Source organism: Gobio gobio, assembly GCF_949357685.1.
Source record: "Gobio gobio genome assembly, chromosome: 2".
Classification (NCBI taxonomy): Eukaryota; Metazoa; Chordata; class Actinopteri; order Cypriniformes; family Gobionidae; genus Gobio; species Gobio gobio.
The window spans coordinates 32,034,741-32,049,361 of record NC_137098.1 but is presented as its reverse complement, the minus strand read 5'-3'; the positions used below and the strand labels follow the sequence as shown (position 1 = coordinate 32,049,361).

The window sequence follows — 14,621 nt, the reverse complement described above, 5'->3', positions numbered from 1 at the left end:
GCCTTCTCTTCCCACTCACTCCTCACGACTCCTCCTTCATCACAGGACTTGTCACGCTTCCGACTTCCATTCCTATCCTCCGGAATCACCCCCCACTACTGCCTGGAACAAACACGCATGCGATATGCAACTGGGAGGGGGCTGAGGGATGGCACTCGAGGATTTGGCACTCAGACACAACATGAGAAATCGTGCGCATCTATCAGAGGAGGTGGACGTGACACCAGGCAGATGGTCTTTTAAACACTGCTACAAAGCTACAACATAGAGAGGAATTCACTTGTACCAAGGCTCAAAGAATACAATTTGTGTAGCATTTGCAAAGGGCATGCACATGGGTTGGACACAGATGGTTCCTGCCTGCAGGGGAGAAACAGATAGAGGCGATAAAGGGCAAGGGGGAAACTCTGGTGTGAAGTCCAGTGAGGACAGGACTCATGAGTGTCTTCCTGACTGATTGGAACTAAGATAGCCTAAGTAGATGCCTAGTACAAAATGCACACTTCTCAATGCTATTTTATTCATAAGATGGGAAATCTTGGATTTTAAATCTCATTTAACCCTGTAAAAAACTAATTGTAATTGGTTTTGAAAAATGCTGAAAGCCAGACTGAAATGACTTGAAATGGATAGTATTGTACTATTTCTAGGTCGGTAATCAAAGTACACTACCATTCAAAAAAATTTGTCAGTGAGAAATTTATTTAAGAGAAATAAATACTTTTAGAAAGTAACGATGAATTACATTTATTTTCTATTTAAAAATGATTAAGCAGCACAGCCGTTTTCAACATGGATAATACATGTTGCTTGAGCAGCAAATCAGGATCACGTGACACTGAAGACTGGGCTGCTGAAAATACATCTTTGCCATCACATTAATAAATGACAATTTAAAATATACAGTGGGGAGAACAAGTATTTGATACACTGCCGATTTTGCTGGTTTGCCCACTTACAAAGCATGTAGAAGTCTGTATTTTTTATCATAGGTACTCTTCAACTGTGAGACGGAATCTAAATCTACAAAAATCCAGAAAATCACAATGTATGATTTTTTAAGTAATTCATTTGCATTTTATTGCATGACATAAGTATTTGATACATCAGAAAAGCAGAACTTTATATTTGGAACAGAAACCTTTGTTTGCCATTACAGAGATCATATGTTTCCTGTAGTTCTAAACCAGGTTTACAGGGATTTTGGCCCACTCCTTCGTACAGACCTTCTCCAGAACCTTCAGGTTTCGGGGCTGTCGCTGGGCAATACGGACTTTCAGCTCCCTCCAAAGATTCTCTATTGGGTTTAGGAATTTCAGAACCTTGAGATGCTTCTTACGGAGTCACTCCTTAGTTGCCCTGGCTGTGTGTTTTGGGTCGTTGTCATGCTGGAATACCCAACCACGACCCATCTTCAATGCTCTTACTGAGTGAAGGAGGTTGTTGGCCAAGATCTCGCGATACATGGCCTCATCCATCCTCCCCTCAATATGGTGCAGTCGTCCTGTCCCCTTTGCAGAAAAGCATCCCCAAAGAATGATGTTTCCACCTCCATGCTTCACGGTTGGGATGGTGTTCTTGGGGTTGTACTCATCCTTCTTCCTCCAAACGCGGCGAGTGGAGTTTAGACCATAAAGCTCTATTTTTGTCTCATCAGACCACATGACCTTCTCCCATTCCTCCTCTGGATCATCCATATGGTCATTGGCAAACTTCAGACGGGCCTGGACATGTGCTGGCTTGAGCAGGGGGACCTTGTGTGCGCTGCAGGATTTTAAACCATGACGGCGTAGTGTGTTACTAATGGTTTTCTTTGAGACTGTGGTCCCAGCTCTCTTCAGGTCATTGACCAGGTCCTGCCGTGTAGTTCTGGGCTGATCCCTCACCTTCCTCATGATCATTGATGCCCCAAGAGGTGTGATCTTGCATGGTGCCCCAGACCGTGGGAGATTGACCGTCATCTTAAACTTCTTCCAATTTCGAATAATTGCGCCAACAGTCGTTGCCTTCTCACCAAGCTGCTTTCCTATTGTCCTGTAGCCCATCCTAGCCTTGTGCAGGTCTACAATTAATCCCTGATGTCCTTACATAGCTCTCTGGTCTTGGCCATTGTGGAGAGGTTGGAGTCTGTTTGATCGAGTGTGTGGACAGGTGTCTTTTATACAGGTAATGCGTTCTAACAGGTGCAGTTAATACAGGTAATGAGTGGAGAACAGGAGGGCTTCTTAAAGAAAAACTAACTGGTCTGTGAGAGCCAGAATTCTTACAGGTTGGCAGGTGATCAAATACTTATGTCATGCAATAAAATGCAAATTAATTATTTAAAAATCATACAATGTGATTTTCGGAACTTTTGTTTTAGATTCCGTCTCTCACAGTTGAAGAGTACCTATGATAACAATTACAGACTTCTACATGCTTTGTAAGTGGGCAAACCTGCAAAATCGGCAGTGTATCAAATACATGTTCTCCCCACTGTATATATATATATATATATATAAATATAATAATAAAATGTTCACAGGATTACCGTTTTTACTGTATTTTGATCAAATAAATGCATAGCTGAGCATAAGATACTTTTTTTTTTTTTTTTAAATAAAATGCTCTAATAATTCTGAAATCGTGATATATTAGATTTATTAAGGGAATTAAGCCATGCATGCCAAAATCATGACAATATTTGTCTTACTATAGACCTTCCATCTTTATCAATCTACCACAAACACACTTATCTGATACATAATATATATATATATATATAGTAAGGTCAAACATTCCCTTTTTGTTTATGAAAAATCCATAAAACATACGAGTGAGAAATGGTATAAGAAAGAATTTTTTATTATTTGAAATGCAAGATTAATTCACAAGCAAGCATATGAATTTAATTTAGTATGCTACTGCTGCAGACTTTTTTTTGTAAAAATAATTCAAAATGAAACCTGAAAGTGCCAATCATCATATAGGAATTCTAAAAGTTATTTTGGAGAAAATACTGTATTATCATTGACCAGATAATAACGGAAACACAGCCTCAGCTTACAAATAAATTGTTGTCAGAGTTGAAATTTGCTTCCTCAAAACCCCAGCAGCACCAGTTACAAAGTGAACCATAGAGGACATACACACACTTTCCACAATGTTTGTGCAATATAACTGCATCTCCTTTCAAATAGATGTCCTAACGATAGAAAGCATAGTGCCATCTGTGATGGGCACAAATAGTTCATGTAGTGCACTTCGTTTGTAAACAACTGCTGAGTCAGACGGGGGGAAAAAGCAAATATGGACCACAAATAATGCACCATTTTGTAGATGTTCCAGGTGCAATTTTTAAATGGTTGTAGGCAACCTGCCTAATTTCAGTCATGTATCTTTTGATTATGGTAATGGACGTGCTGTTGTGCAAATAGACATTTCATTCAGGTTATTTTTCATTATTATGTTCATCAGATGACTATTACCAGAGAACCACTAATTTACTCTCTCTAAACATTAAAGAAAACGAAACAAACTGTACTGATCAATGTTGTTAGTGACTGTTAGGACGCAAAGTACATTACAGAGACTTCAGCTATTCTGGGGTTGTCCAATAGAGCTAATAAGCACTGTTGGTCAGGAAAGGCTGTTCAAGCAAATCATTTTTGGTTAGCAACGACTCAATACACCACTCTAATGTCTGGAAAATACATTGCTTGATTCGTACCATCTCAAACAGACTTATCAGGAGCAGTTTGGTGTGACTGCTCTTGGCCCCTGACAGCAAAAGGGAAGAGAGATTAAGGATATTTTTTTGTTGTTCGTCCCTCATTTCATCCCACCGTTCCTTCATCCCTCTGTCTGTCCATTTTTCTGTCTCTAGCCTTGCTTCTGTTTCTTCAGATAGCGTGCACGCTGGGACAGCCCCATGCTCATAACATATTTGTTGAGCAGTTTTGCAGGAAGCAGAGCAGTAGTCACCCAGCCCTGCAGCAATGACATAATAACAGACTTGTTAGACTGTCCGAATCCAGAAGACAAAAACAATCTGCTTTAGTACTATAGTCTATACATATACAAGCCTCCATCCTACTAAATGGTCCTTTTAGGGTGTTCACACTTGTAGTTCGGTTCTCTTGGTTCTTTTTAGCCTGGATGCCAGCCGAACTTAGCCCCGCCCACAACATTTGAGGTCGGGCAGTTCGGTCTGGACTCGATCAGTTGGGCAGCAACTATGCCCGAACAGAAGCTGTTCGGACCAATCAAATTGTCAGGGCGGGCTTTAGACGATGATGGACAGATGATAAACAGTAACGTAAGCATCCACGTCACCAAAGAACGCTTGGGTTGAATTTGTTCTAATCCTAAACGGAGAACTTGTTCGTATATGCATTCACCTTCACTATTTCTCTCAGAAATGATGATCGTGTTGGTAAGTACTCTGTGTATCCTTAAATTCTTTTTTACAACACTGGCAAACATTGTTTACACTTACTTCTTCCAGCGCACGTGCACAAGGTTGCCAAGTTTTCACAACAAAACCCGCCCAATTGCTACTCAAAACTAGCCCAAAACAAGCCCAATAGCTTTCCGGGGGGTTCTCCGGAAAAAAAGGCGTTTGGGGGGTAAAATATGTGCGGGTTTTTTGGCTGGGTTGCCTGGGTCTAAATATCACATAATTGGGGTCGCTTCAACCCGCGGACATGGAAAAACAGCCAGCGGCAAAACCACAGACTTGGCAACACTGTGTGTGCAGTTGAGTTCTGTTGACAACTAACGTTATGCGTCGCTCCATTGCTCTGATTGGTTGTAGGTCTATCCAATTGAGGTCTTCCTGGTTCGGTTGAAACACGCCCCATAATCACAGCCCAACGGAGCAGAATCAGACTCATATTCTGACTAGAATTGAGTATGACAACGTCAGGCTAGGTTCTTTTGGTCCAGACCAAAAAAAGAAAAAATAAATTTAGTCCTGGTGCGTTTACACAGTAATTTTTAACACCTAAAAATACAAAACAAAAAAAGGGCTTTTATGACTTTTATTTTGTGACGGAACTTGCCAAACATCCAAAACAATGCTGTGTGCTGGGATAAATGTGCTTGCTGTATGTCCGTACATATGGTGGTATATAATGCAGCTGATAACTCGAAAGGGCTGAAGTGTAAATGTGTAAAGGAGTCAAAGGAATCCCTCCGTCACACATACAAGCAAAGATCTGCTGCGAGGAGACACGGTTCTGATGCCTGTACCCAACTGTGATGGGCAACATCGCGACTATGACGAGAAAAAAAAAACAGGTATGCTTGAGCATTCTGTCCTTTTTAGGGTCACATCTTGTGACATCATGTCCTGTTTTTGGTTTGTTAACATGTCTTTGGTCCATGTTGCATTCATATTTCATTAAAATACCAATGTGAACACTTAGCGGACCAGGACTAAATAAATTTTTTTTGACCAGGACCAAACAAACCGATCTACAAGTGTGAACACACCCTTATTCAAATGAACCGCGCTAAGAGAGCAATCACACCTGAGTTCATTTAAACTGAACCAAACAAGCCAAGTGTGAACACACCCTTTAGCATAATTTGAAGGACTTGCACTATTGAATAAATGTTGGGGGTCAGTAGGATTTAAGAAAGTATTACTTTTATTTAGCAAGGATGCATTAAATTGATCAAAAGTGACAGTAAAGACATTTACAATGTCACAAAATATTTCTATTTCAAATAAATGCTGTTCTATTCATCAAAAAAATTCTACTAAAATATTACCGTTTTCGACATTGATAATAATCAGAAATGTTTTTTGAGCAGCAAATTAGCACATTAGAATGATTTCTGAAGGATCATGTGACAATAATGGAGTGATGATGCAGAAAATTCAGCTTTGCTAGATAAGTTACTTTAAATTGTTATAATATTTCGCAATATTAATGTTTTACTGTATTTTTGACCAAATGAATGCAGCCTTACGAAGCATAAGAGACTTCTTTCAAAAACAAAAACAAAATCTTACTGCCCCCTTGATTTCACTGTAGACCTGAACACTGAATTAAAGATGGTGAAGGCATTTTAAGAGGGTCTCACCATGACGGCATGAGGGAGGTAACCGTTAGACTGAGTCTGCAGGCCTACGGTACTCAGCTGGGCTTTTACGTAGCGTTCTGGAGTGGGGATGTCGAGAGACGCCCTCTTGATTTTGCTCAGCTTGGTTGTCACAAAAAACGGCAGCACGCTCTTCAAGAAAATACACAAGAGACTTTATCACTGGAAGCAGTTGAACTGGTCTAAGTCTGGGTGAGCAGAACACATCACATCACAAATAGAAAAAGCCAAACACTATCCATCTCAAATGGATTTATACTTAAAATCATCAGTCGCATATTTAAAGGGACAATATGTAACGTTTAAAAAATAAAACTGCATGCTTAGTGTAAGAACATTGTTTTGGTTGTGCTTCGGCTGTGAATATGACCCTTCACATTAGATAATGCTTTACAATGAACTATTTTAGACAGCTACATATGGCAATTTATCTGTTAAGTAAAATATCTTACTCACGCCATCTCCACATTTCTAATTCTTGCCAATGTTGATTCTCGTTTTATTACAAGCTCTGTCGAATTCTCTTTTTGCCAGCAAACTCTCCTCTGTTCAGCGTTTTTTTAAAAACAGGTAATTCCCCGAAGGTTTGAAATTTAGCTGCTCCATGTCCACCTTTCTTAAAAAACCTTTGCCACTACCACACCATACACGCATCAAAGTAGCCGGAGCTACTTTTCTCAATTTACGGATATGACGAGGCGCACACGAGCAAGTGACACCGTGTCCTAACTACACGCGACGCGACACCGCAATACGCGATAAAAGGTATATTTTCCATGTTAATTTGAGTTTTTGTCCTAACCAGCCACGACGGCGACACACGATGATTCTATTTTAGAAACAGTTTCTATTTCTGCGACGTCGTGGCTGGAACAACAACACAAAACATGGCAATGATAATCTCAAGTAATGTTTATGTGCTTTATTTAATGTTAAAAGCGTGTAATGTGACTTTGAATATCACTAAGTGCTCCCAGCTTTGTAATGTAGTCGTACTAAAAGCAACGATGGATAATTCACCTCAGATCTTGAAATTAAACAAATGGAAACAAGAACGTTCAAACTGTGAACAAACAAGTATATTCTATGACAAATATTGTTTTAGTAACTCGGTATGTATTTTAGTAATGTTTAAATGGTGTAATATTTGTGAATTTGATTATGTAGGTTACTTCCATTCCATTTCCTTGCGAGTGCCGTCAACATTAATCTCTGGTGCCGTGCACTTGCCACGAGAGCCCGCCCACACGCTGTTCTGATTGGCTGTGGTTTTTGATTGACTTGTCACATCTCAGTCACGTCGCGTCTGGTGTGGACAGACAATTTGCTTGTTTGTTGCTGGAATCTTATCACGTTGCGTGTAGTTAGGATACGGTGTGACGCATGTACACAATTTCCCGCGAAAACCATCCCGCTAGGACTAAATTATAAACAAGCTTAAAACAAGCTTACCATAGTGAATAAGACAAAACACGTTTTGGAGAAAGGATTGATGATGCATTTTTTGTTAATTTTTCAAAAGTTGTGTACACAGTGTTCCTTTAAATGCCATTCTTTTCATTCAACAATTATATAATATAGTAAGGCCTGAACTTTGAAAATAGCTCTTTGTTTTAACTACTCGATCATACATTTTCACTCACCTGTATAATAATTCCTTTGCTTTTGTATTCAGCATCAAGTCCACGGGAGAAGAAGTCCACAAAGGCCTGGAGGAGTGAGAATAATCATCTAATGTGTGTCTTTCAACATCATGAATGTCACTCATTAACCTTCACATAAGCCAAAGCATCAAGCTGCTGTGGTATTCTAAAATCAACAACTAATATGCTGAAAACAGTGCTGCTTAACACAATGAGATTTCCAATCAGGGAACTTTACATAAAATCTTCTGAGAACATTAGCAACAAAAGACAAGACAGACTTTTCTTAGAAAGATTTCCAAGACCTGATCCATGGTAGAGAGAATAAAAGAAAGATGACTTGCCTTCGAGGAAGAATAGAGGGTGAGGAGAGGAACTGGGTACATGCCACTCGCTGAGGCAACATTCAAGATCACTCCTTTCGACCTAGAAAGAGTCAGGTTTTTCATCCATTAATGTTCAAACTGTTGTACAACAGCACATAAGCATGTTTAATACAGACAACAGTGCTTATAATGTCCCTTATATTTGTTCCATTTTCACTTGACTATTTTGACAGCACAGAATTATCCCTTCTAACACACGGGTACCTGCTAATGGATTCTTGCAACCCTGTTGCTATGGCAACCGGTGCCCATGCCAGTGTACATACTGTTGCATTATGTACTAGTGCACACCAGACTCTAGGGCTCTAGATGGGAGGAGCTACAGATACTTTCGGTATGGCTTTTAATCTCCAAACTAAGGAAATATTTTCTAAAGACTTAAGCTTAGTACATTAATTGAAACAAACTTAAGTCTTCCCTTAATTCTGTGTTTCATTTTTGGTCGACAAAGCCAGCCTTTGCCACAAGAAATAATTAACAGCTTCTCATCAAGATGCATTTATAATTGCCAATGTGATAGTAATGTGTAAAATATAAAATAATATGTAAAGGTGGCATATTTGTTCATAATTTTTGGACTGAAATGTGCAAGAACTAAAGGCCAAAACCACCACGTAAGCATGAGGTGACAAACAGTACAAATATAGCCAAGTGAAGATTTGCATGACACCCTCCTGTGGGACATACTAGTCATATCGCCACAAGTATGAAAATCAGTCCATCTGCATGGAATGACCGTACACTACTTTAAATGTCAACAAAAACACATTTTAGTGACTTCTGAACGTACCTGTCAACCATCCTAGGCAGTACCAATCGCGTCATCTATAATAGTACATGGACAGTATATATGAATCAGATCTACGATGTTTTAGCTATTGCACAATGAATTAAAGAACATGATTATAAACTCTGATAACTTCCAATTATCTTTTCAGGAATATTTCATAAATGCAAGACAATGCACATGACAAACCCTGAAATTCTATCCTATAAAAATCTGTCTATAAATGCACATGTATTTTCGTCCACCACATACATTGACTTGCACTAACAGAGTAATATCTCTTGGATCCTGAGGGTGGCAGCACAGACTCAAAATTCAGGCTTTATTATACAGAACTGCACAACTTTTTGTGCACAAACAAAAAAAGGGCTATACATATTTTAAGTGTATTTATAGTGCTGTAAATATATTTAAAAAATTAGTCACACATCATAAGGAAGCAAATTTTCCTTGATATTTTGAGATAAAATAGTTTATTGTAGTATGAAAGCACTGCATCATTCAGGATGCAAAACTCTCTCCGGTCTTAAAAGGAGTTTGAACACAAAACAATGAACACATTAACACATGACCGGCCATATTAACACACCAACAGTAGTTTGTGTTGAGAAACTTGGCCCACCCAGACACAATACAGAGGAAGTGGGACAGTTACTCTTAGTAAAATGTAGGCAAGGAGTCTAAGACCAAAAACTAAATTATGACTATACCTCACAAATTACATAATGAATGTTTTTGTCCTTTATACATACACTTTGTTACCAGCCACAGTGGGCATGTAAAGGCCATTTCTAAGACTCTCAAGTGAAGAGCAAATGCCTCTTACCTGACAAACTGATGTAATGTTGATGTTGATCATATTGTTGATGAACTGCAATTACAACTGTCAATATGTTACCAACCAAAACCAAATTTAAAAACAACAGACAATTACACTTCTATTTAATCAAATGGAAGTTTTGCGTAATGGCAACACAAACTCACGCTGTCAACATTAGGAATGTTGAGGAAGAACTCTGGGTAGGTATAAGACACTCCAACATTGTTAACTGTAGGTGGAAAAAAGATGATTCAAAAATAATAAAAGGACTTTCAATGCGCTTGAGCAATATTAAAAAACATGTTAAGAAAGAGATGTGGAAAGATAGGTAGTTCCCGCCACTTTCCCATAGCTGGCAGCAAATACTAAAGCGTCGCTAAACAGACAACTGATTATTAAAAAAGAGAGAGAAATAAAAGTTGCTTTTTGAGCACAGAACATACTGTTCCAAAAAACAAAACAAAAAAGACAACCCAACCAAATAACCAAATAGCATCTCACTACAACCTAAGAAACAGATATCTAATATACCTAAAACTCCTATTTCCAGTCCAGCCAGTCCAGACTCGATCTTAGGGTAGATGTCCACAGATCCAAAGTCAGCAGAAATGGTTTTGGTCTCAACATTATATTTGTTTTCTGGAAGAAAAGGATAAGCAGAACATTAGGAATGCAGGTGCTTTAAGGAATGTCACAGAATGTTTAAGGGGCCATGAACTGAGAAATAAAATGTTCCTTGAGCTTTTGACATAAGAGGTCATCATACTATAAAAATATCCTGCAAGTTTCAGAACTGAAAACTTCCTTGTTAGTCCAAAAACAGCTTTTATTGTAACCAAGCCCACGATAACGACTCACTGTGGAACGTGCCTGTAGGCTGTAATAGATAGGTGAAAGACCGCCTTTGCAGAAGAAAATCAACGTCTACTTATTCATTGCAACTTTAGTCCCGCCCACTGACATGTTAGTGAGATGATGAGGAGAGAATACAGCATCACTGGACTAAAAATAACATTACCTTCCAAAGGATCCTAATGCTATATGTGGTTATTTATTTTCAACAATGTCAAAAATAATAATTTTCAAAGTAATCAACACTTTTCATGATTAGTTAACCTTGAGAGCTGTAATAGTAAAACATGCTAAAAGTTTTCGAGACAGTTCCACATGTAATAGTAGCTATTTCATATGCAAAGTCTCACCGCAGACACGTCCCTTAAAACTTTTATTTCTAAATTATGGCAATATTTGAAGTAAAAATCATACTGACATAAGTGCACCCCAGGAAACAAAACAATAAAACAATGCAGTTCATGACCCTTTAACAACATAATGAAAGTTGTCTTGCACTTGTTTGATTCGATGAAAGTGCAAAAGTGCGAACAAATCTACTAAAACAGAAAGAGAGGTCATAAGATCTTAAGTTGTAATGATGCATTTGGTGTTAGTATTTTTTATTACTATGGACCACAGATTCAATGAACAGCTCTGGAAGTAAAATGAATAGGGTACATTTGAGAAAGACCAATAGAGGAATTTTAAAAGCCTACTGACCATTTTCAGTACGCCTTGTCATTTTGAGTACTTAAAAGGTCCCATGACATGAAAATTTCACTTTATGAGTTTTTTTTAATGAGTTCCCCTAGCCAGTCTATGGTCCCCCAGTGGCTAGAAATGGAGATATGTGTAAACCAAGCCCTGGGTGTCCTGCTCTGCCTTTGAGAAAATCAAAGCTCAGATGGGCCAATCTGGAATCTTCCCTACATGTCGTCATACAGGGAAAAGTTACCACCCCTTTCTCTGCTTTGCCCGCCCAGAGAATTTGAAGAAAATGGATTCAGTTTATTTTTTACATTTAATTCAGTCGCAACGTCAGCACAGGCTTTACAAACAGACTTTTACAATATGGATTTGACAGCACCGCCACAAACAGTGAGTAACAGTGTTCATTAAAGGGTTAGTTCACCCAAAAATGAAAATTCTGTCATTAATTACTTACCCTCATGTCGTTCGACACCCGTAAGACCTCCGTTCATCTTCGGAACAGAAATGAAGATATTTTAGTTGAAATCTGATGGCTCTGAAAGGCCTCCATTGGCACAATGGCACGGTTCACTCTCAAGACCCTTAAAAGGTACTAAAGACGTCGTTACAAAGTCCATCTCACTACAGTGGTTCTAAAATAACTTTATGAATCGGCGAGAATAGTTTTTGTGCGCAAAAAAACCCTAAATAACGACTTACATAGTGATGACGATTTCAAAACAAGGCATCATAAAGCTTCGAAGCGTTATGAATCAGTGAGTCGAATCATGATTCGGATCGCGTGTCAAACCGCCAAACTGCTGAAATTTGGCGATTCAAACTCGCTGATTCATAACGCTTCGAAGCTTTATGATGCCTTGTTTTGTAAGAAGTCTTACGGGTGTCGAACGACATGAAGGTAAGTAATTAATGACAGAATTTTCATTTTTGGGTGAACTAACCCTTTAATGCCTGATCTGTGATCAGTGATTTCTGATGTGTAGCTAATTATTCAAGTTCACACAGACTTTCTTTCTAAATCGTTTAATACTGTTTATGCATCAGTGAATCAAGCCAGTGACTAAACGATCAACTTCAAATTGTTATTAAAATTGTGATTAAACTACAGAGAGTGATCAAAGAACACTCTTTATAATGTACGCTGTTATGCTGCTCAACTAAGTGCTTGCTGGTAGTTGTGGTGAAAGCATTTTGTGAGAGAAATAGCGTTCACTCGATCAACAGACTGTCTATCAACTCAATGCTCATCACTGCAGCCTTTCATGATGGGAAAAGATCTAAAAAATAATGCTATTATCAACACTTTCACAATTTGTTCATCTCAACAGCTGTAATAGTAAAAAAAAAAACGTAGTAAAAGTATTCAAAGGGGTTCCACATGTTCCACATTCAAACTGAGTTCACATTCTCGTCTCTCTGAAATGTGCATTCCGTGTCGGAATGTCTGATTTTGTTTTGGACTGTGCACCCAATAGTATTTCGACACCACAGGTTGCCAGTTGGAAAACACAGTGTATTGCAGCTGCCATGGAAGCCAGCAAACAAACTGGGTCAGAGACCACAGATTCTACCCGACCAAAAGCCTTGGCAACCATCTATAAAAGCACATTAAAAGGCAGATAAATCAACTCATCAACTTACAGTGTGTAAGTCTCCTCGCCTTTCATTGTCAATTGTGCTCGTTCCTGTTGCATGTTTTCAAACGGGCAACCCGCGTGAGGAGGAGGGGCAGGGTAAACAATATTTTTTATTTGGACTGCAGTACCTATTTCAACCACTAGCTGTCATTCTTACATACAGCACCTTTAAAGCACAATCATCAGTATAAACTACTGACATTTTGGCTAATATGTGTCATCAAAGCGACATCATTAGAATTAGTTGATGGCCACTTGGCTGAACTTCTTCTGGTAAAAATTGTTTGTGAATCAAAAAATGCTTTTTTTATTATTAAATTATTTTTTTAATTATTATTTATTAAAAAAAGCATTGTATTGTAATTTTCTATTGTAATATTTCACTGTAAAAAATTGTATTTAAGAAAAATATAATAATTTTGTTTTACAGTGCAACTCTTAATATTTGTTTTTATTCATTTTTAAAAGTTAAAACAAAGCTTTAATTTGGGCAGAAAACCACATGAAGACCATATAGCTTCTCTTTTGTTGGCAACAGCTGGTTTTTAAGCACTTCTCACTACAAGTTTAGGAAGATAGTTGGCGCCAAAATTACATTATAAGAGACCTAAGCTTATGAGATACTGAAAACTAATTTTGAGCTGCTCGTGTGTAAATGAGCACTGTGCCTCACTTCATATATTTATTTAATTAAAATCGCAGCCATTGCAATTTCGATAATCACGATCATATGATTGGTCAATCACCAGTATGCATCATACAGAAGTCCTGTCCATTTGGAGGACTACACCACACATATAAGACAAAAGTCATCATGTCCAACACTTTTGGCAAATGCTTCCAATTCCGTCTGATGAAAGGTGCGCATGACTATATTTGCCAGTGTTCAGTGGAGGTCACTGGGCTGATGTCCTCCATTCGATGCTTGCGCGCGCTCTCTCTCTCTCTCTCTCTCTCTCTCTCTCATCCCCGCCATGACATCTCCAGGATCCACCTCCATCTGTGAAGTCGCGCTCTGCTGCAGCAGCCAGGCAGCTCAATTGGCAGAGTGCCTGCCTTTCAACACAGAGCTAAAAATAACTCTGCTCATTAACATCCACATTCATTTAGCAGAGGGAGACACTTGCTGCCTCACAAACAGGAGCAGCACTTGCTCCTCACCACTCCACCACACACACACACACACACATATAGGTACCCCACACATGGCTGCACACACGTGCGTGCATGCTCTAAATCATGCCATCCTCCTCAGATCAGGAGTCAGCCAACCAAAGGACAAGAAAAAATGAATGGGGGGGCATCTGCGATTTAGCCACTGCCTCTCCATTCATTCAATGATGCCACACTAAGACCCTGTGCTTTGTTCTTGCGCTACCAGTGATATAAAGAGTGCATTCAACACAATCAACAGTGGATTAAACATATAAAATTGTAAATTATGAAAATAAATGTTTGAAATTTAAAGGTCACATTTTATACACTGCCCAGCCCCCCCAAAAAATGGATACCCCTCTTAAAGGAACACTCAGAGTGCTTGATTCTTGCATTATCAATACAAAGATCGTGACCAAAAATTAATTCACCTCTTGATGGAAATAATGCCACAAAATGAATTTCCATTAAAGGAACACTCCACTTTTTTTTGAAAATAGGCTCATTTTACAAGTCCCCTAGAGTTAAATAGTTGAGTTTTACCGTTTTTGAATCCAT

The 14,621-nt window shown here is 38.7% G+C and overlaps 1 protein-coding gene across 1 annotated transcript in view; it reads right to left on the bottom strand.

The window, feature by feature from the left end:
* Positions 1–2,821: 2,821 nt before the first annotated feature.
* The window catches only part of hsd17b12b (hydroxysteroid (17-beta) dehydrogenase 12b), a 31,173-nt gene continuing 19,373 nt past the window's right edge, over positions 2,822–14,621 (bottom strand). The window contains exons 4-11 of the mRNA XM_079810883.1: positions 10,258–10,365; positions 9,891–9,955; positions 9,733–9,777; positions 8,910–8,944; positions 8,078–8,159; positions 7,734–7,799; positions 6,073–6,222; positions 2,822–3,969 (exon numbers count right to left, since the gene is read on the bottom strand). Coding sequence (XP_079667009.1) covers positions 3,862–3,969; positions 6,073–6,222; positions 7,734–7,799; positions 8,078–8,159; positions 8,910–8,944; positions 9,733–9,777; positions 9,891–9,955; positions 10,258–10,365 — 659 coding nt within the window. The 3' untranslated portion in view covers positions 2,822–3,861. The remainder of the gene's footprint in view (positions 3,970–6,072; positions 6,223–7,733; positions 7,800–8,077; positions 8,160–8,909; positions 8,945–9,732; positions 9,778–9,890; positions 9,956–10,257; positions 10,366–14,621) is intronic.